Raw genomic sequence first — 27,717 nt, forward strand, 5'->3', positions numbered from 1 at the left:
TGCTGTTTAATACGTTTTCTTTTAAAGTATTGACTGTACTGTGAGGTGTGTTTGTGTTCCTTTCATTTTTTCTTTATTTGTAAAATATTTTATCTCTAAAAACTATAACTAAAATATATAAAGCTTTTTCCTATTGTCACTTGTAGTAAATATTTGTGGGCTTCATAAGAAACTGGTCTCTCACAAAGAGGCTTTTGGTTGCTATTTTATTAATGTCGAATGGAGAGGTTTTTATCATGAAGTCACGGAGTGTGAAGAAATCAATAGCGAAGCCATTACCGGGGTTTATTCCTCGGGAAAAAGGCGAATGCCGAGGCCAAAGCCGCCAAACGCCACCCGCAGTTGCTGGAAAGATAAAGCTGTCCGTGCTTCATCACGGATCCGTCTTTGTGCGTTTGATAAGACACGGTGAGCTACTGTACGTTCGCGCCCGTTTTCGGCCGATAAACTTCGAGTTCTGTGCTGAAGGGTTTTGCAATGCCATTGTCGGCTCCCAGCAAAGGCGTCGCGACCGGCAACTGTAAAGTGATTCGTCCATGAGGCAAAATATTTTACAACAGATCACCACCATATCATTGCTAATGACATCACTGAAGAGATCGTTAACTTACAAAATAATTCTTAAAGCCTGCTGTATTAGTACAGTATCTTGTAGAGTATGTTAGCTTTAATACTGACATGTATGGTAAGAATTCCTATGAATAGCCTTCATATAAAACTTCATAAATCCATCTTCCATAAGAACTTATTCGCGACAGAACGGCTCTTGATACTGTGTTTGTGTATGTGTGCATATATAAAATATAGGCCTATATTATAACATCACACAAGATACTCTTTTTACTCACAATATCACTTAAAATTGTATAATATTAGTAAGGCAGCCAAGATAATTTTTTGTTGGCTTCGGTACAATGCATCGAGGGGGTGGGGGGGTTATGAGCAATTGCTTCTGAGAAAATCAGTTATCCGGGTGTTTCCCAGGCCTCTGCCACATACGTTTAGCCCCGCTGGAGACGGGGAGGTCAGCAATGTGGCAGGGTGATGATGCAAATCCTAAGAAGTCATTACAGCGCGCTGACCTTTTACTTAAAGCCCGTATCTGCTACCCTCGCCTGTATGACAGGGGTATCAGCCTGCATTTACGCTACTTTTCAGTTATTAAACAACTGCAGGATATAACACATTTTATAAGGGGCAGACTTTAAAGACAATCCTTGATGCCATTGCTTTCTAAATGGAATGCACAAACAGATGCACAGCTATTGTATATAATTTGAATATATAAGGCGTGCGTAAATATTTACAATAATACGACCTGCTGGTGTGGCGGTGGTATTTAATTCGGGATCATGCGCCACGTTTCTCTTATAAAGAGCGTGTCGCCTGTCAGCCCTGCAGCGGGAGCGCACGTCCCCGCAGCTCCGCATGACAAACGGACGGCTCCCTCCATCATAAGCGCCTATGCGTTATTGGTTAGCCGCCTATGATGCGGCGCATAATCGCTGGCGGAGCCCGCGGAGGAGGGAGGCGATTATCGCTGGGAGCAGATGGGCTGCCTCAGTGCGTCCAGCGCGCAGCCCGCACAGAAGAGAGTCGCTCCTTCACCTGTGCATCGTCTTTCCCTCTTTTACTCCTTTTCTTCTTTCAGCATTCTTAAAAAAGAAAAAGAGGAGCTTCTTTTACCCGTTTATGGGGGGCTCGGGGTGGGAGTCCTGTGGGTCAAGTCTGACTTCCCCGTAGTCGCGTCCCGTCGCAGGCACACGGATTTAAAGTACTAAAACCCGGCGCCGTCCATCCCCATCTGCTCCGGAGGAAACATGATCTTTTCGGACATGAATTCGGGGACAAATTCCCCCAAGGTTCATCCGCCCAACGGGACCAGGTACTACACCTTCCAGGCAAGTACTTTCTTTTCTCAGACATCTATTTTTTCATTCTTTCATTCGTTCTTCCCCGCGCGTAAATAATCATTTTAACGATTTGCATCGTTTAACAATGTATGTAGCTGTTTGTATTGATTGGCTCTGGCCTCATCTTATATTTATAAACCTTGTGTCGCGATGTGCAGTACGAATGGATGCGGATATGGTGCGTCTGAGAAATAAGAGATATAACGCGATCAAGCGGCGTGGTGTGGAGCGCAAACACAAAGCACACTATAAAAATGTGTTTGCTGTTTTTATTTTTAGGGTTGTCATTATCAAAAGGGCTTGGTGATTTCCACCTGATTATGTGAACTTCGTTATTTATAACTTAATCGTGGTGAGTGTAAGTCCGCCTTGCTTTTGGTTGAATATTTCGTCTTCCTGAAGTGCGCTGCTTTTGCGCCGATAGGCGTTAACCGCGGCTGTCAGTGCGCTGTGCTCCGTATTACTGTATTACTAAATCATTAGTACTGCACTAACTATACCGATTGCTGTTTAAACACGTTATTACGTGAGTCCGCGTTCGTAAATAATCAGAAGCCTCTAACAGCTGGCTTCCCTTGACACACAATATGTATTTTAAAGTTGAACTGTATACATCCTTATATTCTCTGAGGATTGCTATATACTGTAAAACGGGGATGTTTGAAAATATAAAGTTATTCCTTATAATTAAGATGGTTTTCTCGCTGAGTTATCCTTCCAGCAGTGTTTTATTTGACCAGTATGCGCATGGCCTTAGGTGATGCATGGTTAATGTTCTCTGCTTGGGGACTGCTCAGAAGATGGCTCTGGACTTTAGAGCCTTAGTGCTGTTCTTTTAAAGCTCAAAAGGGGGTCGAGCTTAGGGTGGGGGGGGGGGGGGGGTGTCTGGGTCTCCATCACCTTGTGCTTGAAGTTCCTTGGAGTTGGAGCGAAGCTGCGAGGGAGCGAAAGGCAGCATTGATTTCAGCGCCAGCTGAGTGGACCCCTGGAGCCTCAAAGGTCAGCGTGCGGGGAAAAGCACTGCCTTGCTCGTGGAAATGAAGATGCTGTTTTCTTTCAAACTCAGAACAAATCTGTGTTGTTTTTCGTGCATGTGACCTTTCTTGCCTTCATTCCTTAAAATGCCAATGTGAATCCGTATTAGGTTGTTCTGCATTGTTGTGAAAGCCAAACAATAGTGCTTCTTTTCTATAACTGTTATAATTATTAACTTTATTTATAATGAGCTGCCCTTTGTAGTTTGCCGTATCCCTGACAATTAAAAAAAAAATCTAGTGCAAGTACAATCAAACAGAATAAGCAGTGGACCTTGTTCACTCATCTGTTGCATTGAATACTGGAGTTTTCCACTGCATTCTTCATAGATGATATTAGTTGAATTTCTCTGCTTTGCAATTTAGTAACTATTACCCTTGCTCATCGTGTTCAGCCAGTGAGGCACACCCCTTTAATAGTTATGAGCCTATCACATCATGCATGTCAGAGCCAGTGTGGTTTTATAACTCATGTGCATAATCTCTTCCAGCACTTCTCTCCAAGTCATAACATTGTTCCTAACAGAGGTGCATGTGTGATTACTAACCACAGCAGCTTTTTTGTTGCAGTCTCAGAACCTTCGATTCCAATTACCGTGCCTTTTAATGAGATCCCTTCTGGGGACTGTTATGGGGGATGATTTAACTCGCATGAGAAATGCTTCGCGTGTTGGGGTTGACATGCACGGAAGGTGACTTTTTAAAATTCTCTTTTGCAATATAACGCGAAGCAAGCAGTCCTGGCTTGATGAGGAGATCCTCCCAGTCAGTCTGCAGCAGCTAGCATCAGCAGATAAGACTGGGTCCTCTAGCAGCTGGGTATCACCACGGGGAAGGATCTTTAACCAGATTAACTCCCGTTGCTGTGATCAGGACCGGTGGGGGGGGGCATCTCCGAATCGATAGATGTGCACTGCTTTGATGCGGCTGAAATCATTGCAGACATTAGGGTATGAGAAGCTCGGTCTGACATTCATAGCAGGATCATCCTTATTGAGAAGGGTCCGCATTTGACGGAGGGCTTTCTTTTCAGGCTGACGCTGTGGCCCTTCTCCGAAATGCAGTGAGCTTTATAAGATGAGCCAGACTGGGTTTTATTTAAAGTAGGAGCGAAACTGGGGCCTTGAGAGCATAGCAATGCTGAAGGCATCTGAAGGGGGTTTCGAGGTCGAGTTTTCAGCCGGTGTTTCCTCATTCTTATGAATAGCTTGGATGAAAATAGATTTTCTCGCTATAAAATAAAAAATAAGAGATGTCAGCATTTGACTTTTCTTCACACATTGTATCAGTTTCAGCAGATGCAATGGTTTTAGTTTATTTACATTTAAAGCCATTTATTAATACTTGTTTTACAATAAGCTTCTAAGATGCATTATTTTCCATATAGCATGATAAATTGTGCTAAAAATCCCAGGATGTTTCCATTATTCAGACCAGACTTTTTTAGTTGTCATGTTCCATTATGTAAGGCCAGTTCCACGCTACTCTCTTGTATCATTTCAGAAGATCCAGTGGGAATACATTTCAGTTGTGGTACCACTTACGGTCAAAGTAATTGCAGGACAAATTGGATGTTTTGCTGTTGGCATGAAGTTCTGTTCCAATTAGATGTATCGCATGGGCTGAAAATATTAGACTCTGGGGCAACGGGCTTGAAAACCTGTCATCAACGAGAGCTCGTCCCAAACAGCCAATGGAAAGTTCATAGCAGCCCCACCTGCTTTGGCTCCCGCAGGAGAAATTAGCAAAAATCCTTCCAGCTGGGCCCGTTAAAGTTCTGGTTTGGTGTTGCAGGAGTTTGAACATATCACTCATCCACGGATCCAACGTCCAACTATGTGGTTTAGATTAAAGCAGACTACATGATGACAAGAAGCGTTTAGATAGGCCCACTCTCCTGTGCACGCTCCATCAATGCAATTAATGACGGTGTTGATGTGGAAGACACTTTACGAATTCTCGTTAGTAGACCAACATTTTGTTTCGACCTGTGGCAGTACAATTAAAGCCAGAGAAAACCTTCCAGCGTCCCCTAAAACTTATGGTCAGCTGAAACATTTAGAAAAAACGTTTTTCTTATGAGTTGAGGACTTGAGTAGAGTACTAGTCTGTGCATAACTAGTGACCAACGTACAGCATCCTGGGGGTGATGTGGATGACAAACTGTAGCTTTTCTGGATGGGACTTTAAGCAAAAACCCCTTTTCCCTGTAATGACTCATCAGCGTTTTCCCAGGCTGGAGAAGTTAATGTAGGATAATCATGTCCTTTGGCAGTATTCTTTCTATGTGTTGCTGCAATTATTTGGTCACGCTAGGAGTCTTACAGCATTATACATTAGCGATAAACATTCATTTAACAGTTTGCATTACATAATGGAGACAATCACTCTATGGTATATTTGTGTCGTAATGATTTTATGGCTTTATGCAAATGATTTAATTTTGGCATTGAGAGATCGATTTAAATAATAACAGTTTTTAAAAATATTATTAAAAAGAGCTGGTTTATGTTAAATAAGCACTTATTGTAGAATATGCAATTAAACTTAAGTGCCTTCATTGGGTATCCTTATTTAGCCAAGCAAACAGTACCTTTGTATGATGTGAGTTTAAAACCAGAAACTGGTTTGCTGGTACCCAGACTCTTTCTTGCTGGACCAGCCCCTCCCCAACCTCAGCTGGCGGAGAGCAGTCTGCCCAGGCATCCAGACTATCCAGGAGTGACCAGGCATTGAAAATCGGGTCCGGCAGAGGATGTTAATCTCATACAACAAATGTCAACACCTTCATTTATGGGAGTAACTACTCACTGTTGCTCGCTATGCAGAGGACCTGGTCGTTAGGCTGGGCCCTGGTTTGTGCTGCAGCAGCCTGGCGATATTTACCCCATCGCAGGATTCAACGCATGTAGCTCTGATTTAGCATGATGATTTAGCATGTAGCACGTTGATTATGTAGCGATCTGCAGTGGCCCTGGTGAGCACACTGAGCGTGCATGTTGGTAATGTGTTATAAAATTGAACGTCGCCAGGCAGTTAATTTTCCCAAAGAAGGCGAGTTGGCATGACATGAATAGGATGTCAGATTACGTGTTATAAAGTGAGCTGCACCCACCATTGAAATGCGACGCATCTGCATATCCTTTCTGTGTCGGAACTGCAGCACAGCCATACACTTATATTTCTAGAAAGTCCTACTTATTAATGGCCTTTGGTATTTCGGCTTCCGTTTTCCAAAATACTTGTATACCATTTGGTTCCCTCGTAAGCTTGACAAGTGCTCAAATATTAGCATTTTTAGATCATTTAAATTAAAATAGCAGTCCAAGTGAAATGTCAAATTACTGTTACACATTATAAATCAACAGATTTTACAAAAGTTTGCAAGAATTAAGACATTCTTATACATCATTATTAGAGTTTTGGAAATTATGCAATTTTTGCATTTATAATTTTATTATTATCATCATCATCATCATCTTTATTTTTATGTCATTATTATTTATTTATTTTCTGGCATTCCATGCAGGATGTACTCCAGTCTTTCCCTGTGGTGTCTGGGATAGTCTCCAGTCCCCCCCAGCAAGCCTGATAAGTTAGAATATGGGTGCTATAATAATAATAATAATAATATGAGCAGTATTGTTACTGTACTGGCCAGTGAGTGAGTTTTCATGGTGATAATGGGCATTAAAACACCCCTCGCTGGGTATTGACCTGACGCCCTTAAATAATGAGAAAAGCTTGGTGCTCTGCCACCAGTGAGTTACCATCGGCGATGGCGGTCGGCCGTGCTCCTGCTGAGGCCGTGTCGCCACCACACTGCCGCTCTGCATGTGCCGCAGTGCCATAATCATTTTTATTATGCTGTTATTCCCTCTTTCATGAATATGTGTTTATTTTTTTAATAAGGGAAAATACTACTAGGACTAGATGTTTCCTCTGGGAGACCAACTATTAAAGCTGGTCTGCTGCTGGAAGAGGTGTTAGTGTGGCCAACAGGTTAACCCATCCTGTGGTCAGTGTGGATCCCAATGGCCCAGTGCAGTGTCGGGGACACAGTGGCCAACAGATCAGCTCATCCTGTGGTCAGTGTGTATCCAATGCCCCAGTGCAGTGACGGGGACACTGTGGCTAACAGCGGAGCCCATCCTGTGGTCAGTGTGGATCTCAATGCCCCAGTGCAGTGACGGGGATACAATGGCCAACAGGGGAGCCCATCCTGTGGTCAGTGTGGATCCCAGTGCCCCAGTGCAGTGACAGGGACACTGGCCGACAGGGGAGCCCATCCTGTGGTCAGTGTGGATCCCAATGGCCCAGTGCAGTGACGGAGGCACTGTGCTGTAAAAATGGTGCCGTCCTTTGGATGAGACTTAAAAGCGAGGTGCCGACTCTTTGAGGTCTTGGCCTAAAGGTTAGGGAAGTGTGCTTGTGATTGGAAGATTGCTGGTTTGAATCCCTGACCATGCACTGCTCCCTGGGCTCTGAATTTCATTGCTGTGTGCTGTGGTGTGTCAACAACGACAATTCTTCACTTTTACTACTTTCACTACTACTAAAAGGGTCAATGGGCATCTTTCAAATAGTAGTAGTGGTACTCCGGTGTCTTGGCTAAAATTGCTCACTGTAGCCCTATCAGATCTGGCCTCCTAATGATCCCCTATATTTAATTGGTGAATTCTCTCCTGCCCCTTTACCAAATTAGCTACTGTCTGGTGAGCGTACTGGTGCAGAATGTCTGCCGTCGCATCCTCCAGGTCGGTGTCACACAGTGGTTGTGGTTGAAGTGGCTCCCCATTGGTTCTGTAAAGTACTTCAGGTTTCTTAAAAGGCGCTATATAAAAGTAACACTCATTCATTTACTGTGTATTTCCAAGACCCACATGGTCTTTGATTCTAATTTTATCCCTCTCCCTGTCAGCCTTATGCATTAAAGCCCGTCTGGGCAGATGGGTAGTGGAGTTTGACCCACTTTGCTGGATTCCACCGTGATTATGGGAGAGCTTTCAGAAGCAGGAGCTCTGAGTCCTCTTTGTCTTGCCCGTTATGAGCCAAACGTCCACAGTCTGAGCCACATTCAGCACGTGCCCAATTGATTCCCACATGCAGCCCCCCCCCCCAATGCCGTCACCACTGTGTCATGTGACCTGCAGCCTGTCGCGTTATTGGTACAAGTCTGTTCTCAAGATTTAGGCTACAATCCACATCCCATGCAGACGTCTGCACATACATGTGAGTGCTGCCTGCACGTGTATAGTGGAATGTTTATTATTCACCCACCCCCCCCCCCACCACCACCACCACCACCTTGTTATTCCTGATATAACAGGAATCCTCCTTATTGGGTTAGCTTATGATTGGGGCGTCCCGACACAGCGGCCGTGAAATCATATTGCCACTTTGATGAGATGCACGACACTACAGTGACAGTGTGGACGCCGCTGTCATTTCATCTCCCCAGAAAACAAATCCGTTTATAACATGTGCCGGTCATGCCTAGACTGATGGATCACATCTCTGTCACCTGCGTGTCGCCTGCTCCGGACAGCCTCGCCACTCAGAGCCCTCAGAGAGCCTCTGCGCATGGAACAGTTAAAAAAAAAAAACAATCTGAAAATGCAGGTAAAATTTCTGCTTTATTGAGCAATTCATGGGGGTCATAATACTGTGAGCAAAGACAGGTGCTGAGAAATGGATGCCATTCATTGTACGTCTTCCTTGATGATTGGGGTTTACCTCTGAGTCGACTGCCTGCTGTTGACGAGTTACATTAGTAATGTTCAATAGTTTGTACGCAGCAGTATTACGGCTGAAGGCCTGTTGCTTTCATGAAAGCCAGTGTTATTTTAGAAGACATGCTCAGGTGACCTTGTGGGGACCTATGCATCCGTATTGCAGTCACATGGGCTGTGACTGTTGGTGTATGTGAGCAGAATGGCTTTTTCACAGGCTAGCGGTCTCACTTTGAGTCGTATGACGCACCCTGCAGACACGCTGCAGCATATACCGGCGACAAATGTTTACAAAAGTCTCCGAGAGTGCAGCAAAGAAAACACCGGCCTCGTATTTGCCCCCGCTGTTCTCGCACTTGCCTGTGGGAAGTGTTCCTGATGAGGCCCGACACTTGCTTCATCTCCTTCTGGTTGGTGGGGCAGCTTTCCGCACTGTATCTTAAATGGGGGAAAAAATACAGACGTTGATATTCCAGGAGTGTTCCTGCTTTACCTCGTGCTTCTCATCCCACTTTCTCCTGAGCTCCAGTTTGCTCTGCATCTTTAATATGCGCAGAAGATCCTTAAAAGTCCTCCTCACCTTTTTCGAATGGCTGGGGAAGTGGGCTGCTGGTTGGGGTCCTGAAGTGGGGTCTCGGTGTCCCCGACAACTCACAGACTGTTAATTTCATAGCCTGTTGTAGCGATCAGATCCACAAGATTCTCATATCCACAGGGGTGTTTGGCTTTCTGTCTGTGATATTATGCCAACATGTTTTTATTGTTGTTGTTGGTGGTGGTTGTTTTTCTTTTTGGACAACACATTTGGGGAATCGTTTTTCTGATCTGTTTTGTCCAAATTTATTGGAGTTTTGCATCTGCCAGGTTTATTTCTCAGTTTAAAGTGCTAAACACAGGTCAGAAATCTGTGTTTTTGGGCAGAAATGTGCTCACGGAATTAATTAGTATGCAATTACTAGATTAGTTGAGTCCCTTGACTTGCTGTCCCTCCGTTCTCTTCCTGCTGGCCTTGCAGCTCCTGGTTTCTGTGTTTCCTCAGGCTGGGATTAGCAGCTGTCCTGACTTCACAGGCAGCCTGACTCTGCCTCGATCAGCTGCCTGACTCTGCCTCGATCAGCTGCCTGACTCTGCCTCGATCAGCAGCCTGACTCTGCCCCCAATTTCAGTCTCTGCTTGTCCCAAAATATCACTGTGCATGTGGATTATAATGATAAAGTACTAGGCAGAGATTTGTTGGTGAGGTTTCCTTAAGTACTTCTGCTTCCCGTATCAAGCATTAAATAATTTTTTTTTTTAAGTTTTTTTTTACTGTATAATGAATGAATGAATTAATGCCTTTTATTGTCACTATACACATGTATAATGAGATTAAGAGCAGCTCCTTCAGTGCAAACATATACACATGACAAACAATAAACAAATAGTGCAAAAAGTTCTACAGCGCTATATACATATGGAAGAATGAGATCAAGGGCAGATATCTTTGTAAAAATTAGCCAAGTCGGGGAGTTTTTCATTGTTGTCTACCTTTACTCTAGATTAAAAAAACATGGCCATTCATCCATTTTTGTAGTTTTAACCCTTATGTCAGGTTTGGGGTGTCTCAATAACTTTGCATCTCTGTAAAAATGTGTATATCTAACTGTGAGTTTGCAGTGTTTGATTCAGAACAGAATTACATTCATATATAGCATTTGTTCAACCTCCCTTCCAGCTGTGTTTGAATACAACACCACTAATTCTTACATAAAGGAGTCATTAAATACTGACATGAAAGACACTGGCTACTGCGCCTCCCCGGCTGCTGAGGTGTTTGCCGGCTGAAGGACGCCGTTTCAGCTCTGCCTTCTGCATATCCTTGTGCTCCAGTTCCTGGCATTTCAGTTTTCACAGGAGGATGGCTGATTGATAAAACAGACCCCAAACATCTAGTCTGTACTCTTCTGTTATCAAATGATGTAGATTTTTGAAGGTTTCCCAAGTAAGACCTTCGTCGTTTATCCTGAATTAAGGCTGTTGAGGTTCAAACACCACACTGCCCCCGAACCTCACTTCTCTTGTGTGGCCGCAGATATACGACGTCTTACGCCTTCACACTATGCTAGTCAACTTACTCCTCAGTCATCAAGAAATGGACAGTTTTGTCCATGTCTGCTTACCGATCCAATGAATGTGGATCCAGTGTTTCGGTGTCTGGTTATGAGAATGCGCATTGCCGTATTTTCTCCAGAAACCAGACCTCAGGGACTGTAATGGCAGTCAACCCTTCCTAATGGTACTGGGGACATTTCTTAAAGTGGACCCACAGATCAGCTGTGGGTGTTTCTAGTGTATATGAAGCATATTTGTTTGTTTTTCTTTTTTTTCTTCTTCTTTTTTTTTTTTTAAAATGACTGTCCAGGAATCTGCTTTTATATTCTTGAAAACACACTGCAGGTTTTTGTCCATTAACTGGTTAATGATTATGGAGTAGTGTCAAAAAGCATCCCCCCCGCAAAAGGACACATTCTAAGGTGGGGTTCATTAGGTGATAAACAGTAATTTGGTTTAGCCTGTATTTTGCAGTTTCTTTACACTACCCTCTTCCATCTTTCGGTAACGTCTTGTGGAAATTTAATAAAGAATTTGGCTGGTTGGTGTTACATACAGAGCTGCCTGAGGGCCCCAGAAAAGCCTAGTATTTACACTTTTATATAAGTTATTTGCCTACATCTGATCTGCAAGGTTAGACTCTGAGGATTGTTCCCCTGCAGCAGATTGGTGTCGAATCCGTTTCCCAAGGAATCTCCACCACTTGGGTGGTCCTTGGCGATTGATACGCCTCTCAAGGCAACACTGAGGTAGTGTGACACACTTCAGAAGCGCTGTTTAGAATGCAAGCACAAGCCACTCAAGGAGCTGCAACCAGATAGCTGCATCCTCTGATCTGTCGCTCTTCTGGTACGCAAGTAAATGCAACAGGCTACCAATGTCCACCTCGGTTATGATCGATGACTGAGTTTTGTAGCACTGCTCAGCTTACATTGGATCCAGCTTAATCAGTTTAATCTCCAAACTTCATTCATTGACTTTGAACTCTATGATCACCGGTGCTTTCCTTTAAGGCTTGTTTTATATAAAGGCTGTCGGTAAACTTTCAGAGTCCAGTGTAATTGGCCTTTGTTATCTCATTAGTGTAATTAGTCTGTCTCGATCTTCATTCCTTTAAGGGAACATCGGATTGCTTAATAGCGGTAATTCTTGTTTGTGCGGAACCACAGCCATTATGTAGTTCCTCTGGGCTTTTATGCAGATTCTGCTAAGATTCTGTTTTGTCGCAAGTATGATTCACAGCCTTCGCTGTCAGAAAAGCAGCTGAATGGATTGCAGCTTGGTACCTTTGAAGAGCTTTGGGGAGGTTGTCTTGGACCTGTTGGCATGGCAGTCTCCTGCCGTCACCGTGGCAGATAACGAAGGCTCCCTCAGTGATGGAGACAGGCCCTTGGTGTCTCAGGGCAAGGAGGGAAAGAAGGGGGAAGAAAAAAACAACTCTGCCAGTTTCGGTTGAAGGGTTTGCTGAAATCTCAGAGACGCCCACATCATCTCAACCTGCCTGAATAATGGCAGAAAGAACCAGTAGTGGGAGAGTTAGTGCTACATAATGGTTATTTTGAGAGCTGCAAAGTTCAGTCCTAACCAGATTCATTTGTGATGGCGTTTCGTAGCTTGGCCAGTCTTGAGGCAGAATAGGCATCTTTAATTTGGATGTCTCTCTGCTTCTTTCCGCCACCGTCTTGCTGTGATGGACCCCAACGGCAGCGTACAGAGCCGGAACTGTGAGAAGTTGCCGTACGTGTTAGAGATGGCAGGTCTGGAAAGCAAACAGGCTGACAGACCTGAACATCTTATATTTCTTGTGTAATGCCGGCTTTAAGCTTCTCTTATCTGCTCGGCTCGTGTAATTGGTTGCTCCGGCTACATGACGCAGTGCGTCCTCTGCAGCCGTTATCCGTCATGTCCAGATATAGAAGACCTCTATCTCTAATTTCGCAGCTTGAGAATAATGTTTATTCATGGCAGAAGGAATTTGCCAGTGGCTCGTATATCTTCAAAATAATTTCTTACTTTGGCGTGAGAGAAGGTGAGCAGGTTCGCGCTTCCTAAATGAAACCCTCAGGCATTGAATGACTCTGTTTGACACAACTCAGCATTCTGCAAAGCTAGAATCCTGCCGGCAGACCATGTCACACGTTTTCCTGACCAAACTCTTAAGAAATACTCAATGCCCAGTGCAGAACCCTGCTGTGTTGTTCTCAGTCTAGTCACTACAAGAAGATATTCACGAACCTCCACTTTTAGCACCCTGAGCACTAAGTTGTCCTTTCCATCCATGGAGAATGGACGAGGTGTTCAGAGAATGTCCAGAAATGGATTCCTAGGGCTGTGAAACGGTTCCTCGCGTGGGAGGTCACTGTTTTTGTCATTGCCATAGTCATTGCTGTCAGTTTCTGTCACCTCTTTAGGCGAAGATTTATATTGGCCTGTACAGCAGATTTGACAAAAGTGAAACTTTGTTTCACATTAACACACTTTGGAATGAAAAAGTTCCGGGGTTTGGCTCTCAGGTATACTATGGATGCTGTCTACGTGTTGGAGTACGTTTGATGAAGTACCTGCTTTTGAGTGTGTTGGCTGAGAGAGCGTGTACATCTTTTGGAAGAGTGTACCTTTCATGTTCTCTGTAGATGCCATCTGTTGTTTAAAGTATAAAACATACTGCCTTCTGTAATGACTTAATTGCACTTTAAGATCTTTTTGATGTAACTTGAGTTTATTTTTATGGTCCACTAATCATCCCAGGGTTGAAGCAGTTTTCCTCCATTTGTGATCATCTTCTAAAAGGTTGTTACTAAGATGCTGGCTTTGGAAGCTGGCCTGACGTTTTTCAGACTGACTGTCTAATGGAGCAAGGAATACGTTGTAGGGGAAGTGGACTCAAATGATAGTTACCTGCTTAATTACCTTATCGGTCATCATCCAGTCGCAGTAGTTTTCATGTTAGTCTTCGGGGGACATATTTCACCTTCGCTACCCTATAAACATGATCTTTATAAAAACCAGCCCTGTTTTCACTAAGCCAGACTGTCGGATTGTCGTATCGCTTGACCCCTTGGCAGAATCACGGTCTCTCCTGCATCTGTCTTTCTGCATTTCTCAGTGCATTCTGTATTTACTCCTGAATAATTCATAATGAGTCCAGGATTAAAAATTCAAAACAAACATTTAAATATTCATGAAAATGCCTGCTGCAGGTTGTCCTGATGCAGAGCGATGACCATTTGAATTATTATCATATATATTAGAGACTGGTTGAGTAAACTTTGCAGAACCATTAAACCAACCAACTGAACTCGGAGCTTATGCGGTAGTAAATCAAGTCTAGCACTGTGTTTTTAACCTTATTGCAAAAATGTTTAAAATATTATTTAACATAAACTGCATTTTTTTGTACATTTGGGTATAAAAATGAATATAATCTTTTTGATCATAAATGAACATTGCTGCTGTCACTGTGATTGGATAAAGGTTGTTATTACAATAACCTCATCTGTTATTCCATTTTTATTAATAAGAATATATTAAAGGACAGATATGGCCAGTCAGCTTCTCTGAATGCTCTGACGTGCCTATGGGCAGCTCCACTCACCCAGTGCCCGCCTCCTCATCTTGGTAGTAGCACATGGGTCCTACACCCTCCCCGGGCGACATGCTAATCTGTGTCAGTCCTGAGCTATAAAAGTACCCCGGCATAACGGTGCCATCCCTTAGTGGCGTAATCCCCTCCATGTGTCATTTATGTAGCTGACTCATGACATTTTAAAATATTTAACATTGTCTTTTTAAAAACAATGTCACTAAATGACGTATATACACGTATATACATGTGACACTAGCAGCAATACAAGGCCTGCATGTCTTTGTTAATTAATGGAAATAATGCTCAGCTTGTAGTTAGTGCCAACATCTAATATCTAGCAAATATATCAATATTGACAGTGGGGGAATTTGTTTTGCTTCTGTGTCAGACGGATTTTTGACTTGACCCAGATACCGTGCCTGCCAGTCCTGAGAATCTCCTTGGGCTGGATTATCATTCATATGACCATTTAACTGTTTTCTTCCCGAATCAGTGAGAGTCGAGGAAGCCTTTTCTCCCATGGCGAGAGCGCTGTGTCCGTGCCGCTGTGTCCGTGCCGCTGTGTCCGTGCTGCTGTGTCCTGCTGCTAGGGGTCTGTCTCTCTGTCTGCCTGTCTCTGTCTGCCTGTCTCTCTGTCTGCCTGTCTCTCTGTCTACCTGTCTCTGTCTGCCTGTCTCTCTGTCTGCCTGTTTCTGTCTGCCCGTCTCTGTCTGCCTGTCTCTCTGTCTGCCTGTCTCTCTGTCTGCCCGTCTCTGTCTGCCTGTCTCTGTCTGCCCGTCTCTGTCTGCCCGTCTCTGTCTGCCTGTCTCTCTGTCTGCCTGTCTCTCTGTCTGCCCGTCTCTGTCTGCCTGTCTCTCTGTCTGCCTGTTTCTGTCTGCCCGTCTCTGTCTGCCCGTCTCTGTCTGCCTGTCTCTCTGTCTGCCTGTCTCTCTGTCTGCCCGTCTCTGTCTGCCTGTCTCTCTGTCTGCCTGTTTCTGTCTGCCCGTCTCTGTCTGCCCGTCTCTGTCTGCCTGTCTCTCTGTCTGCCTGTCTCTCTGTCTGCCTGTCTCTCTGTCTACCTGTCTCTGTCTGCCTGTCTCTCTGTCTACCTGTCTCTGTCTGCCTGTCTCTCTGTCTGCCTGTCTTTGTCTGCCTTGCAGTGGGTCTCGTGTTCCTGGGGGAGTAATGCCACTCTTATTGGTTTCCTGTGACCCTAACCTCTGCCGTGTGTGTGTGTGTGTGTGTGTGTGTGTGTGTGTGTGTGTGGGTGTCCTCCACCCGGTTAACGATGTGCAGACGGTCTGCATGGTCTCGCATGGAACTGCATTCCCGTGATTTTCCACCTGTTGCTAACAGGGCTAATAAATTGGGTTCAGCAGCCACCAGCATCTTCTTCACTTATAGATCATCAGATTAATATTCACCATAAAGACCAGGCCTCTCTGTCTCTCTCTCTCTCTCGCTCTCTCTCCTTCTGCCACTCCCTCCCTCCCAAGAGTGAGATGCAGCATACTTGGTGAATCAGACAATGCTTGGAGCAAATGACAGGCTGTTGGAGTGAAAGAGTGTATTTGTATTTCACAGGGGACAGACGAAAGCACTGAAGTACAAGTAACACGGATAGACCCTTCTATTGGGTGGCTGAATATTTCGTCCATCCCTTCCCCCTAAATCACGACGTCATTCTGTGGCTGGATCACCGTGCGCTAAGTTACAGAGCGGAGGCACACCTCGGCACGCCTCGTAGAGCTTAAACCTCAGTTTAGTGTCTGAATCTGCTGTTGCTTATTCTTTGTGGAATGAACCAAGTCCCACGGGTCCACCTGGACTCTCTTTTAGCCCCCAAGCACAAGCTGGTACGATTTGAAGCCATTTGGGGTGGGGGCAGGATGGAGGGGGGGCAGATTCCAAGAACAATGCCTCTTGAAGCATTTTTAATAGTGTCTTTTAGAAAAGAGCCTTGCAGGTTCCCAGTTGGCATATTAATAACTGGTAAATGTAAATTTAGGTTAAATGCTTTTGTTTGTGCAAATGAATGTCTGTGATTGAGTGGGGCAGTGGGAGTGGCATGCGAGGCGGGCTTGCCTGTGTGCCGATCGCAGGCACGGTGCCGTCTGTGTGCCGATCGCAGGCACGGTGCCGTCTGTGTGCCGATCGCAGGCACGGTGCCGTCTGTGTGCCGATCGCAGGCACGGTGCCGTCTGTGTGCCGATCGCAGGCACGGTGCCGTCTGTGTGCCGATCGCAGGCACGGTGCCGTCTGTGTGCCGATCGCAGGCACGGTGCCGTCTGTGTGTTCCCCCCCTGGCTTTGCTAGGCACCTACCTCTCCTTCTGTTTGCAGAAGTTTCAAAATACTGCTGTGCGGAATAAGAATCCCCTGTGGTTACGGGAAGTCAAATATTTCAGCATTTTGATTGGGGTCATTAATACTGGAGAAACGGTATGTGGTTTCAGTCTGAGCATAAATTGGAGTGTTGTTTTTTCGATCATGTTGTGATACATTTTTGACAAGGTAATCCGTATGTTCACGTTTCGCAGCCCAGGAAATGAGTGCAGGTCAAGAGACGCATTCCCGTTTCTGATGTAAGCATCTGCTACATAAATAAGTGTAAATAAATTTCTGAATGCAGGTCTTTCCTCCCACTTTCTGCACAAATTGCACTTCCCCACTTCATGTGTGTGTTAGTATGGATACACTTTACGGGTGAGTGTTAGTATGGATACACTTTAGGGGTGTGTGTTAGTATGAATGCACTTTAGGGTTGTGTTTTAGTATGGATGCACTTTAGGGGTGAGTGTTAGTATGGATACACTTTAGGGGTGTGTGTTAGTGTGGATGCACTTTAGGGTTGTGTGTTAGTATGAATGCACTTTAGGGTTGTGTGTTAGTATGGATGCACTTTAGGGGTGTGTGTTCCTCAATGATCTTCTTGAAGCCCTGAGATTTTGAGCATCACAGTTGTACCTGCTGTAGTTCATGATGTGCTTCTTGAAATAATTCATTTATCATTCTGCTTAATTGAACTGTTAAGGCTAACTGACCTTTAAAGTGAATCATCTGCCTCTGTTACGCCTTTCTTCTCTTCACTCCTTCTTTCTTTTTTAGCATATGTCCTTTCTGCTGTGCTCAGTTCTTGCCGTGCTTCGTTCTGCCAGACCTTTGGTGCCGTGCGGAGCTTCACTGGGCTAGCATGACAGCTCTGAGAAATGGGTGCTTTTTCTGCTTGGGTAGATTTAGGTTGAGACTGAGTGTTGCTGTGTTTCTCCTTTTCTAAACATTTAGTCTCATCTTTATTTTGAAAGCAGTACGGTTTCTGGAATGGTTTCTGTTAATATTTGTGTGAAATCGGTGACCGGCAGTTATTGAATTGTCCAGATGATCTTGAATTCATATGTTTGGGAGTTTTTAGACACATATTTTATACATTGGATCCTCGAGTTATGACCGGCCTGACATACGAACAATTTGTGTTACGACCAAAATTTTAGTTTTGACTCACGACTAAAGTCTTGACCTATGACCCAAATGCCGGTCGAGGCCAGAACGTGTATCCGCTTGTGCGGTTGTAAACAAAGACCCGTGGTGCCCGAGAGGCGTTCGTAAGCTTGTGTTACTAAAGGTGTTACTCAAATTAGCAAGTCACGATCAGCAGAGTTAGACGAGGTGGAAAGACTATTATTAGTGTGGATAAACGAAAGGCAGATGGCAGGTGATAGCCTATCTGAGTCTATAATTTGTGAAAAAGCTAGGGCTATAAATCCCGTAAAGGATAAGCCATCAACGAGTCATAATGGTGAAATATTTTGTGCCAGTAAGGGGTGATTTCACAATTTTAAAGCGAGAACTGGTGTTCATAGCATAGCTAGGCATGGTGAAGCAACCAGTGCTGATAAAAGGGCTGTGAAAATGACATAGACCACTTTGAAACGATGACACAGAGAAATGGTGAGTACAGTATGAAATAGCTGTTTAGGTGGTAGGCTAGGCACATTTTATAACTTTTTGGTGAGTGCACTAAGAAAATTATTGGTGATTCTGGTAAATTACGCACATTATACAACCCTTTTTTATTATGAAAAGGTAAGGGGTGCTTTGGGAGGTTCGGAATGCATCATGGGTATTTCCGTTATTTCTTATGGGAACAATAGTCTTGACTTACGACCAACTTGACTTATGACCAACCCTTGCGAACAAATTGACTTCGTAAGTCAAGGGTCCACTGTATTTGATCATGCTAAAGTAATACTGATGGCTGATTTGCTGCATAAACAGAAGAATAAAATGCTGCCTTTGTTGATGGCTGATTATGTGGCTGAGCAAACAACAATAATATTCAGATATATCTTTTTTACAGTGATGCAGGATTTTTGTCTCGTCTCTCAGTTGGCAGTGAATCACATTCGCTTGTTGAAAAACAAATCAGCCTTCAAGCCGACAACTTGAAAAGATGACAACGACTCACTGCGGCACTCAGCAAATGTATGCCGTGTGCCTGCTGACCAGACACGCCCAATCCGCTCCTTTAACTGGAAGCAGCACGTTCCCGTTTAGCATCCCCCGTCCAGCATGCCTCCCCCTGGCATCTCCTCCTGATGATCTGCTTTCTTCTTGACAGCCTTCCTCTGTTTGTGGTCACAGATGGGTATCAAGCGCTGTTTAATTACTGCCCCTGGGCTGAGCTCTCTCTCTGTTTTAAAAAATTAATTTTGTCATGTTCATCAGAACCTGGCCACCTAATTGTCTCACATGTAATTACTTTTTTTTTCTTCCCCTATTGGAGGCTGTGCCCTTTGATCCCTTTACAAAGGATCTGTAAAATGGGAAGAACGTAGCTGGAGTTTCAAGCGTCTGTAGCCACAACACAATGCCTTTTATTTATTTCCTCATAGAATATGACACCCTCTACCTATACAGGAAAATAACTGAGAACTCAAGAAAAATAACATAGCCTGATGGGTTTGTTTGCTTAGTCTTCTACTTGTTTTTCTACACTCTAAATGCTGTTTTATGTTGCCTTACTTTAGAGTAGGATACAGTCCTTTGTTTAAGCATTTTGTTTGGGTATTCTGACATACTGACAAGCATTTGGTTCAGTGCACATAGAAGTTCATGATCAGTTACTAGGTATTCGATCCCCGGCGACCTACAAGAACAATGATATTCCATGTTTTTGCTCCTACCAGGAATGCTGGGAGGGAGGGAAAATATGGAATGACTGAAGGTCGCTGAGAACTGGATTGGGTAACAACCTGCTGTAGTGTTTTTGGGGCTGAGTGCTCTCTGGCAAAGGGACAGTGTTACATGCTGCTGACAAGGCAAAACTGATTCAAGCTACTCCTACTGTTCATAGAAGGGTTGAGAGAAGAAGTTTCAACATTTTAGAAGCTCTACAACATTGCTGAGTAGTCCAGTGCAATATCTCATCAAATATGAAATGAGCACACCCAGGCTATTTTTCCTGTAGGAGAAGGAGCTTTGGATGCCAGGTCATTGTGCTGATCCACTGAGGCACCATTCGATGTGTTTGACAGCAGTGAGCACCTACATCTGAAGTTGCTTATCATTATTGTGTCTGAATGGTAATGCTAAACGACAGCATGAATTGTATAAATTATACAGCCTTGAGGGCAGCTAGACTGCTTTCCATAAACTGCTGGTCTTTAGATGATAGAGGCGAAACTTGATGTTGGTCAATGGTTCATAACAAGTAAGTGTTCCTGATATTGATGTGCACAGTTCTCTGTGTACACTTGTCCAGTGCAATGATTTGTTGATGTGTCAAATTCTATGCAATTTTTCTGTGTTGTAAGTATTTAAAAATAGTTTAGCCAGTTTAAGTAATGGTCTCCAGGGTGTCCTTCTTTTCTCCTTCCTGTATGCTCTAGCTTTACCTTCTTTCTATACTGGATAAGCGATATGACCAGCTGGATGAATGGAGCCAAAATGTAAGAAGAAAAGGGAACTCTTTGGGCAGCTGAGGCTGTTGTTCAAAGTTGCTGATTGACGGTAGCAGCCCAGTGGAGTCGCACGTCATAGATGGTGAGCTGGTAAGGCTTCAAATCCATATCGGAGCCATAAAGTTTCCCAACAGAAGCCTTCACAGTCTGTCTCCTTCTAACCCCTACAGTGATGTTGTTATAGCTTGTGTAGATCATGCAAAGCAGAAGTGACAAGTTGTAAACAACAGGCAATAAAAGAGCGCAGATGACACTTTGAGATGGTGTGCAGCTAAACAAACGGCAGTACATCTTAGATTGGATGGTGAGCAGCAGTGTTGGAGGACCTTGCAGGGGTTTTCATGCCTTACACTTGAGCTTCCTTGCATCTTGGCAGTGGCTGATGTCTTCAGCAGTTTGTTGGGGGGTGATCAAGGACCATAGCTATGTGTTAAAGGCGTATTTTTCCATCATTGGAAGATGGGGTCTTTATTGATGAATTCACACCAATTTGTGTATGTCATTCATGTATTGATGCTTGTTAGGTTTCAATTTGACTCTAGCAGTATAGTAAAGACAACTGATCATTGTCATTGGCCCAGTTGAGTATGTAAAACATTATGTAATATATTATTAGATATGTAAATATTGACAGAAATTAAATATTACATTTCACTGTGTTGAAAATTACATATGTATGGGTGTGTGTTTGTGTGTGGACACTCACATATCATATAAAATATAATTTATTTATTTTTTTACCTCTTCCAAGGTGTATGCTCCCTAGAATACATTTCAGCGACCCCCCCCCCAAGCCCCCCGGTGACCCTGCTCAGGAGTGTTAAGGAGAAGGATAGATGGATGTGTAAATAGCACAGAGGTTTTCTGAGTCATGCTGTTAGGATAAATGGCTAAATAATAGAGTAGATTAACACCTGGGTGATCAGTCATCTGATGAGAGTGCCATGAGAGGAGTCTTTCGGGGGGGCTTTTTGCAGGGATATTCTTTAATAGACCCATACCTGGACCCACAGCTCTCCTGTTTGAAGTATGCCTGGGGTTTGTGTCAGCATCATAGGGTATTGTTACTCGGCCTGTTCTGGTGTGGGTGTTACAATGAAAGGTGGGGGGGGGGGGGGTAGCTGCTTTATATGCATATTTAACAATGGGAGGTAAAAAGCTCTGTAGTAAATGCGAGTTTATGGTAAGTATCACTCTAAAGGTTTCATTAATTTTATTGTTCACAAATGGCTGAAAATGCTGCTGGACGTGAATTTACATTTACACTTTAGTCAATGGTTTTATCCAAAACAAATGATACTTTTGCCACTTTTATAGCTGGACGTTTTACTGGAGCCGTTCAATTTAAATACTATTCCCGATGGAACCTCATTAGGTCAAGTTCCCAGTGCCCTTGAGCAGGATCCCTCCTGCTGGCCATAATGCATTTGGCATGCACCATAGAGCGTCAGCACCAGAACCTAGACCATAGACGGCGCCATTGGAAGCAGGGAATGTGTAAGCACCATGCACATCAATTAGCCATTATGTTCTCACTAGTTATTGCATGTGCTATGAAGTTCTGCAATAATCCTGAGTTAACCCTGCCGGTGAATGTGGTCACGTCCACAAAGTTGGCCAGACATGGACGGGGTCGTCCACGGACGACAGGGCCTGCAAATGAATCAAATCTATCATCTGCCCTTCAGCCCGCAAGCGTGGTGCTTAAGCTACTGTAGAATGGAATCAATTAGCATTTTTAGAGCTTTTTTTTTCCCCTTCGCTCCCTTCAGCAAAATTCAATTATATTGAATTAGCTTTAATTCTTTGATAAACCAGCTGGATGTAAAGCTTTCATGACACAGCGTCTTGACTGGAAAGAATCACTTGTTTCTGAGAGAGCAGGGAAATTACATTAAAATCGCCATTCCTCCAGGTGCTTTTTACACTGCATAAACTGGCTGATAGTCCGGCTGCTAGATATGCAGATGAGGTGTCGTAAGCGATCAGTGCCCTAGTTAGCCTTCTGGAGATCCACGTCTAACCTTCACTACAGTGTCTAGTGTCCACAAATCACCACAGAGAATAAGTATAAGACATAAATGAGGACTATTTTGGCAGTATCCTTTGTCCTTTCGGGAGTTCAGGAGTTGATGGGTTTATGATCGTCTTTTGCTTCAAAAATTTATGAAAGCTTTTACGAAAATGGTAGCTCTCACCACAAATTGAGTTAGCAAAGTTCAGTTATAAACACCACATTGCAGTGCATCATGGGTATTCACATTTTGGTCTTTTCAAACTGTAGATGAGCAGTGATGTGTCGTTCTCTGATGGCTTTAGACCTCCTGTGATGTCCACGCGTGGTGCACGTCGTTTCACTTTTTGGCTTATTTTAATTCCTTCGCTCCCGCTTAATTATCGCAAACAAAATCTCCTGCCATGAGAACATTGAGCCTCGGTACATCTGTTAACAAGCACAGCCGAGGCATTCAAATAGCCAGTAAGTTCCATTTAAGGTTCCCACAGCTCAGAAAGCCATAACACAGACTGTTACTGCTCTGACACTAGACCTGAATCTTATATCAGATGCTGTCTTCTTTGAAACACATTTGTTTTCAATGACTGACACCAAAGGTTCGTCCACTATCCATAACTTCTTGTGAAGTCTGGATAAAGGCAGGATAGCGGTGATGTCGGGAAAGGAAGGGAGAGGGACGCTGGTCTCGTTCACAGACTTGCAGGCCGGGCTGAAATCCTGCGGCAGAATCAGCAGAAACACAGGGAAGTATCAGCAGGGAAGAGAACAAACAAAGGAGGGGAAGTTCCTGCAGCGCTTCGGTCGTGTAGAGCGCTGTGTCCCCTGAGTGTCCCTCCCTGGTGTATGACTCATTGGGGACAGGCTCCCAGGCAGGGGGGCCAGGGCGTGCCGATCCACACAGCCTGTCCCCCCCCCCCGCCCTTGGACCGGGCTCCAGCCTCCAGCACTCTTGCCTATTTGCTGCCCGTGTTGATGCATTGCTATGCGTGTGATGTACAGCTAATCAAACAATCAAAGGAACGGCCACATGGCTGAATACTATAGTTGAAATATGTTTATTGGCACTACAATTACGTTTATAAAAAGTGGTGTGTAGCTGTTTGTCAGTTGTCATGGATACCTTTTGCATGAATGTATTGAACTAAATTTTTTTTCATTGATATAAATAATAGAATTCTATTCTTGTTCTAATGAAATTCTATTTTAATCACCAGCATTCATTGTTTTGTGTGCCACAGTTTCTGTTACCTTCTGGTACACAACCTGGTAATCCGTAATAACTTAAATGTGAAGTGTATGCATTTATATTCGCATCTGTCAGTGTAGAGTGATGGTGTCCCAGCACCTTATCTTCCAAGGCGAATGAACTTGATTATTACAGAAGGGGTCCGGATGGTGGGGGTGTTTGGCGCCCTGGTCCTCCCCCGAGCAGTGTCCTGACAGCAAAGACGGACTTTTAGGCTGGGGGGGGCTGCCAGCGAGTGGTCGACGCACATCCAACTGGGTGGCCCTGCTTCTTCATTAGAAGAGTCAGGTGCGGCAGCAGTGCAGAAAGACAGCAGGCAGCCGGCGTTTCCTAGGTGACGACTTTTTCCTCAGCGCAAATGCAGCCGAATCCGTGCAAATGCAGCCGGGCGCTACTCTCTGTATAAAACAGCTTTAGATGTAGCGTGTTTCACGCGGATTATCTCTACAAATCAGTAAAATGTAAGCAAATATGATAGTCACACAATATAAAGAATTTCTAACCATTTACATGGTTAGGAGATCAAGTCTACAAGCTTTCTTATGTACTTATCAGTAAATTCAGAGGAATTTTGCTCCGTATCTAATCTGCAGATGCAAAAAAAAAGTTGCTTGGAAAGGTTATTCCAGTCTGTAGGACCTGCTGTATGAAAAATATTCTCTGACAGCAGCATTTGAGCCTCAGTCAGCAGTGATATTCTCGCTTTATTACCCGACTAAGGATTAATGACTGCAGTGCTTTCATTTTTTTTTTTAATTTGTCCATGTGCTTATTAACAGTATTTAAATAGCGGCTTCATCAGCATTAATGATATTTTGAAGTATCGGCGAGGTTATAATTGTTTAGAACTGTCGTCTCTTAGCCACTTGTCGAGCTGCTAGAGACTCTTGTGCTTGCTGACCAGACGCATACCTGCAGTTTGCTGATATTATGCTCGGGCTGACAGATGAGGTCGAAGGTTGAGAGACGCAGCTCGCGATGCGATGGGGAAGGTGCCACGCATGCAGAACTGCAGCGGCACACCCAATTTTAAGAGCCACGGTCTGCTGTGACGCAGTGTTATTTAAAAATAGGGCTGGATGAATTTAAGCCTGTCAGAGTACTGGGTGTGGGTTTGGAATGGGTCTTTCTGAAGAATTTGAGGTGAAAAATAAACTGAATGTGAACTCTTACCACACTTTTTGGTATACGGAGGGTTGGATGGTTTGGATTCCTAAACTTGCTTACTACATAACTTCCTTGTATAAACATGAGGGTCAAGAAATACCTTTGCACAGTAAAAATGTGAATTAATACTGTGGAATAGACAAGAGATGAGGACACTTCAGGAAAAATGCTGCATACTAGGTAATGGGGAAACGTGCATTTCTTTGTTCTTGATTTATTTTTGTTGCCATATTTGTTATACTAAAAGATATCCCTGGATGTATTGACAAGCTGCAAGCTCCTTGCTTAAACCCCCGTCTTTCTGAAGCGATTGTCATCTTGCAGATATTGCAGTGATTGCAGAGGCTAATGGAATTTTGACGGGTCAGCATAATTGTCGTGATACACGTCATGACAGACCGCAGCCGATTGTTGTGTATTTACCCCCCACCCACCCCCGTTGAGCAAAGATCGTCTGTGAATCGGGGCGCAGATCTGTCTATTTCTCCAAAGAGACTCATCGATCAGTGGGGACGTTTCAGCATGACAGGTTGGGGTCTCTCTTCTGTCAGTAGAAGTTCTTGGATTCAGGTGGTTGCTAATGTGCTTTTCAGTTAATGAGCGGAATGAGCGCAGCCCGTTGTAAAATGCTTGGTCAGCCAGCTTACTGAGGAACCTCATGGGGGTGTAATGACCCACCAATGCTTGACTTCTCTGCTTTGGCGCTTTGGATGGATGGAGATAATAGCTTTCACCAGTTCTCTCAGTTAACGGTCTGATTTCCTATTAGCTATCTGAGCATGACTATTCATATATAAAACCCTGGATATTGTATAAGGTAGGAGTGGCTCTGATCAGGAGGTTCCTGTCGGATCAAGAGTAAGATCACTTTACCTGTCAGGTACTAATAGGGTCTTCTCTAGTCCATTTTACTGGTCGTTGTTTAAATACCTGCAGTTTAAATGCCTGCCAGTGTTATGCAATAATGATTTATTCAAGGACGGTTTAGGTTACATGTATTGGCTAGCCCGATGCTTTGTTTTTCTCTCAAATTTTTGCCTGTCCCATAAATGTACTGATACCGGAAACCAGGGCAGCAAAGATAATGTGGTAGGACAGGAAACTTGAACATGCAGTAATGAGTGTTGAGGAAGTTCTGTGACTCCATTCATAATTGGATATTGTTGCCCTGTTGAATTGTGGGTAAAACGTCCCTCAGAGAATACCACTGTTGTTTAATATACGAAAAGACTATATGTCTACATAGTGAGATTGCTAGTTCAGAGTGAATTAATAGAAGTGCTTGCTTAAATTGGGGCTGAGAAAAAATATTACAAAGATTGATGAAATGAATCAGATTTTAATTAACCTTCAGGCAGAATTGATTATGGTAATTATAGACCCTATGTAGAAAGCAAATTGTTTGTTTATAAGATTGCTCTTTGGAGTCTCAGTTGATATTTAGTCAACAGCTTTTCATGTTCAGCATAGATGTATATTTAAAGCATATAAATTTAAAGTATAATGAAAGAGTTTTGCATATAATATTCATATGGGTAACTGCTCCTGAAATGGCTGTTTATTGACTAATTGATTAGCCAATGATTGACTTGAGTCTGAGAATCTTATTTAGGTTTTCAGAGACCCCTCCCCCCATAAAGGCATATGGAGGTTATTAAAGAGCAGTGAGATCAGAGTATTGATTCAGTGTTCCACCTTCAGTATGTTGTGTGGGGCATTAATTTGTAGGTTGGTACAGTGATACTTTGAGTCAGTAATCAGACACTGGCCTTGTCGCTGCTGGTTGTCGTGCCTTTGATGTGACAGGCATGCCTGTCACAGTGTGGCACAGCCTCCGTGTTTACGTCCACTTCCCTGCATCGGGGCGCTGCGGCACCAGCTCGCAGCAGCGTCCGGAATGTACCATATAAAATCCTGGGCCCGTCCACAGTGCCCCCTGCCCCCTAATCTCACCGGCCATCTATGTCGCACAAGGGGCTGAGAACGGCTCTGAAGCTGGTCTTCCAAACTGCATTCGGGTTCTATTTAATTCAGTATGTAGAATAATCACATTAATGGAAGATGTGTGATGTTTGCTGCTTTGAGGCCATTTGAAATGGTGGGATGCATGTAGGAAATTAAACATAAACGATGGAGCAAGGGATGGAGTGTCATGTGGGACTAATAATCATAAAGTGCATTTAAGCATGGAATTAGCAGATCAGACAATGTCTGAAATCTAATGGTGTCCCTATGATGTGTGATTGTCATACTATGATGTGTTGAAACTGTCAGCTGTCGCCGCCCATCTGCACCCTGAAAATGCACAGCTTTTTATCATTTGTGCGTCGGTTAGTTTGTTGTATTTCAGGGTTAGTCCTGTAACACGGTCTGTGTGGCAGCGTGATGTCCCACCCAGTTCCTCAGTTTATAAATACCTCAGATCAGGGTGAATCACAGTGATTTTTCTCCGGCCCTTTTCGTCTGGAATCTGGAATAACTGCTGAGTGATGGTTATACAACACTGCTAGCTTTTTTAGACTTTGCTCGCTGCCCCCGGGAGGATATTTCTGCGCTGAGCGGATCTGTGTCATGGTTTGTGAGAAACATTAGGACAGGCCTTTGTGGCACGATATGCTGTCAGCCAGAAATGTTAACCTGTTCCTAGACCAACTTTGGCAGTTTTTAGGAAAACACTGGCCTAGTTTAGTGCTGACATCGAACCTCTGAATCAATGAATACATGAAGGAATAACTTTGGAGAGTTTAGTCCAGTTCAGTTTCGGACCGCATCTGGTGCCCCTAAATCATATATTTTGACAGTTCTTAGAAATGTCCATGTTTCATGTGTGCCTGCAGCCCACAGACTGACCTCGTGCTGTATTTGTGTTACACAAATGAACTTGACTCCAAAACCTTTGATAGACAATTACTGAACCATCAGAATTAATCCGTTTAAAGATCCTGGAATTCTTCACATTCCGTGTGTGTGTGTGTGTGTGTGTGTGTGTGTGT

At 43.9% G+C, this 27,717-nt stretch overlaps 1 protein-coding gene across 11 annotated transcripts in view; it reads left to right on the forward strand.

The window, feature by feature from the left end:
* Positions 1–27,717, forward strand: part of ppfia2 (PTPRF interacting protein alpha 2) — a 134,278-nt gene that overhangs the window by 51,801 nt on the left and 54,760 nt on the right. Inside the window, exon 1 of one of the 11 annotated variants that reach the window (XM_072709979.1) lies at positions 1,487–1,901. The exons of 9 other annotated variants lie outside the window; for them this stretch is intronic. In XM_072709979.1, the coding sequence (XP_072566080.1) occupies positions 1,821–1,901 (81 nt within the window). In that variant the 5' untranslated portion in view covers positions 1,487–1,820. Of the gene's footprint in view, positions 1–1,486; positions 1,902–27,717 lie in introns of those variants that run through there. One more of the 11 variants, XM_023838642.2, reaches the window with a different exon arrangement.

Source organism: Paramormyrops kingsleyae, chromosome 1 (genome assembly GCF_048594095.1).
Source record: "Paramormyrops kingsleyae isolate MSU_618 chromosome 1, PKINGS_0.4, whole genome shotgun sequence".
NCBI classification, from domain to species: Eukaryota; Metazoa; Chordata; class Actinopteri; order Osteoglossiformes; family Mormyridae; genus Paramormyrops; species Paramormyrops kingsleyae.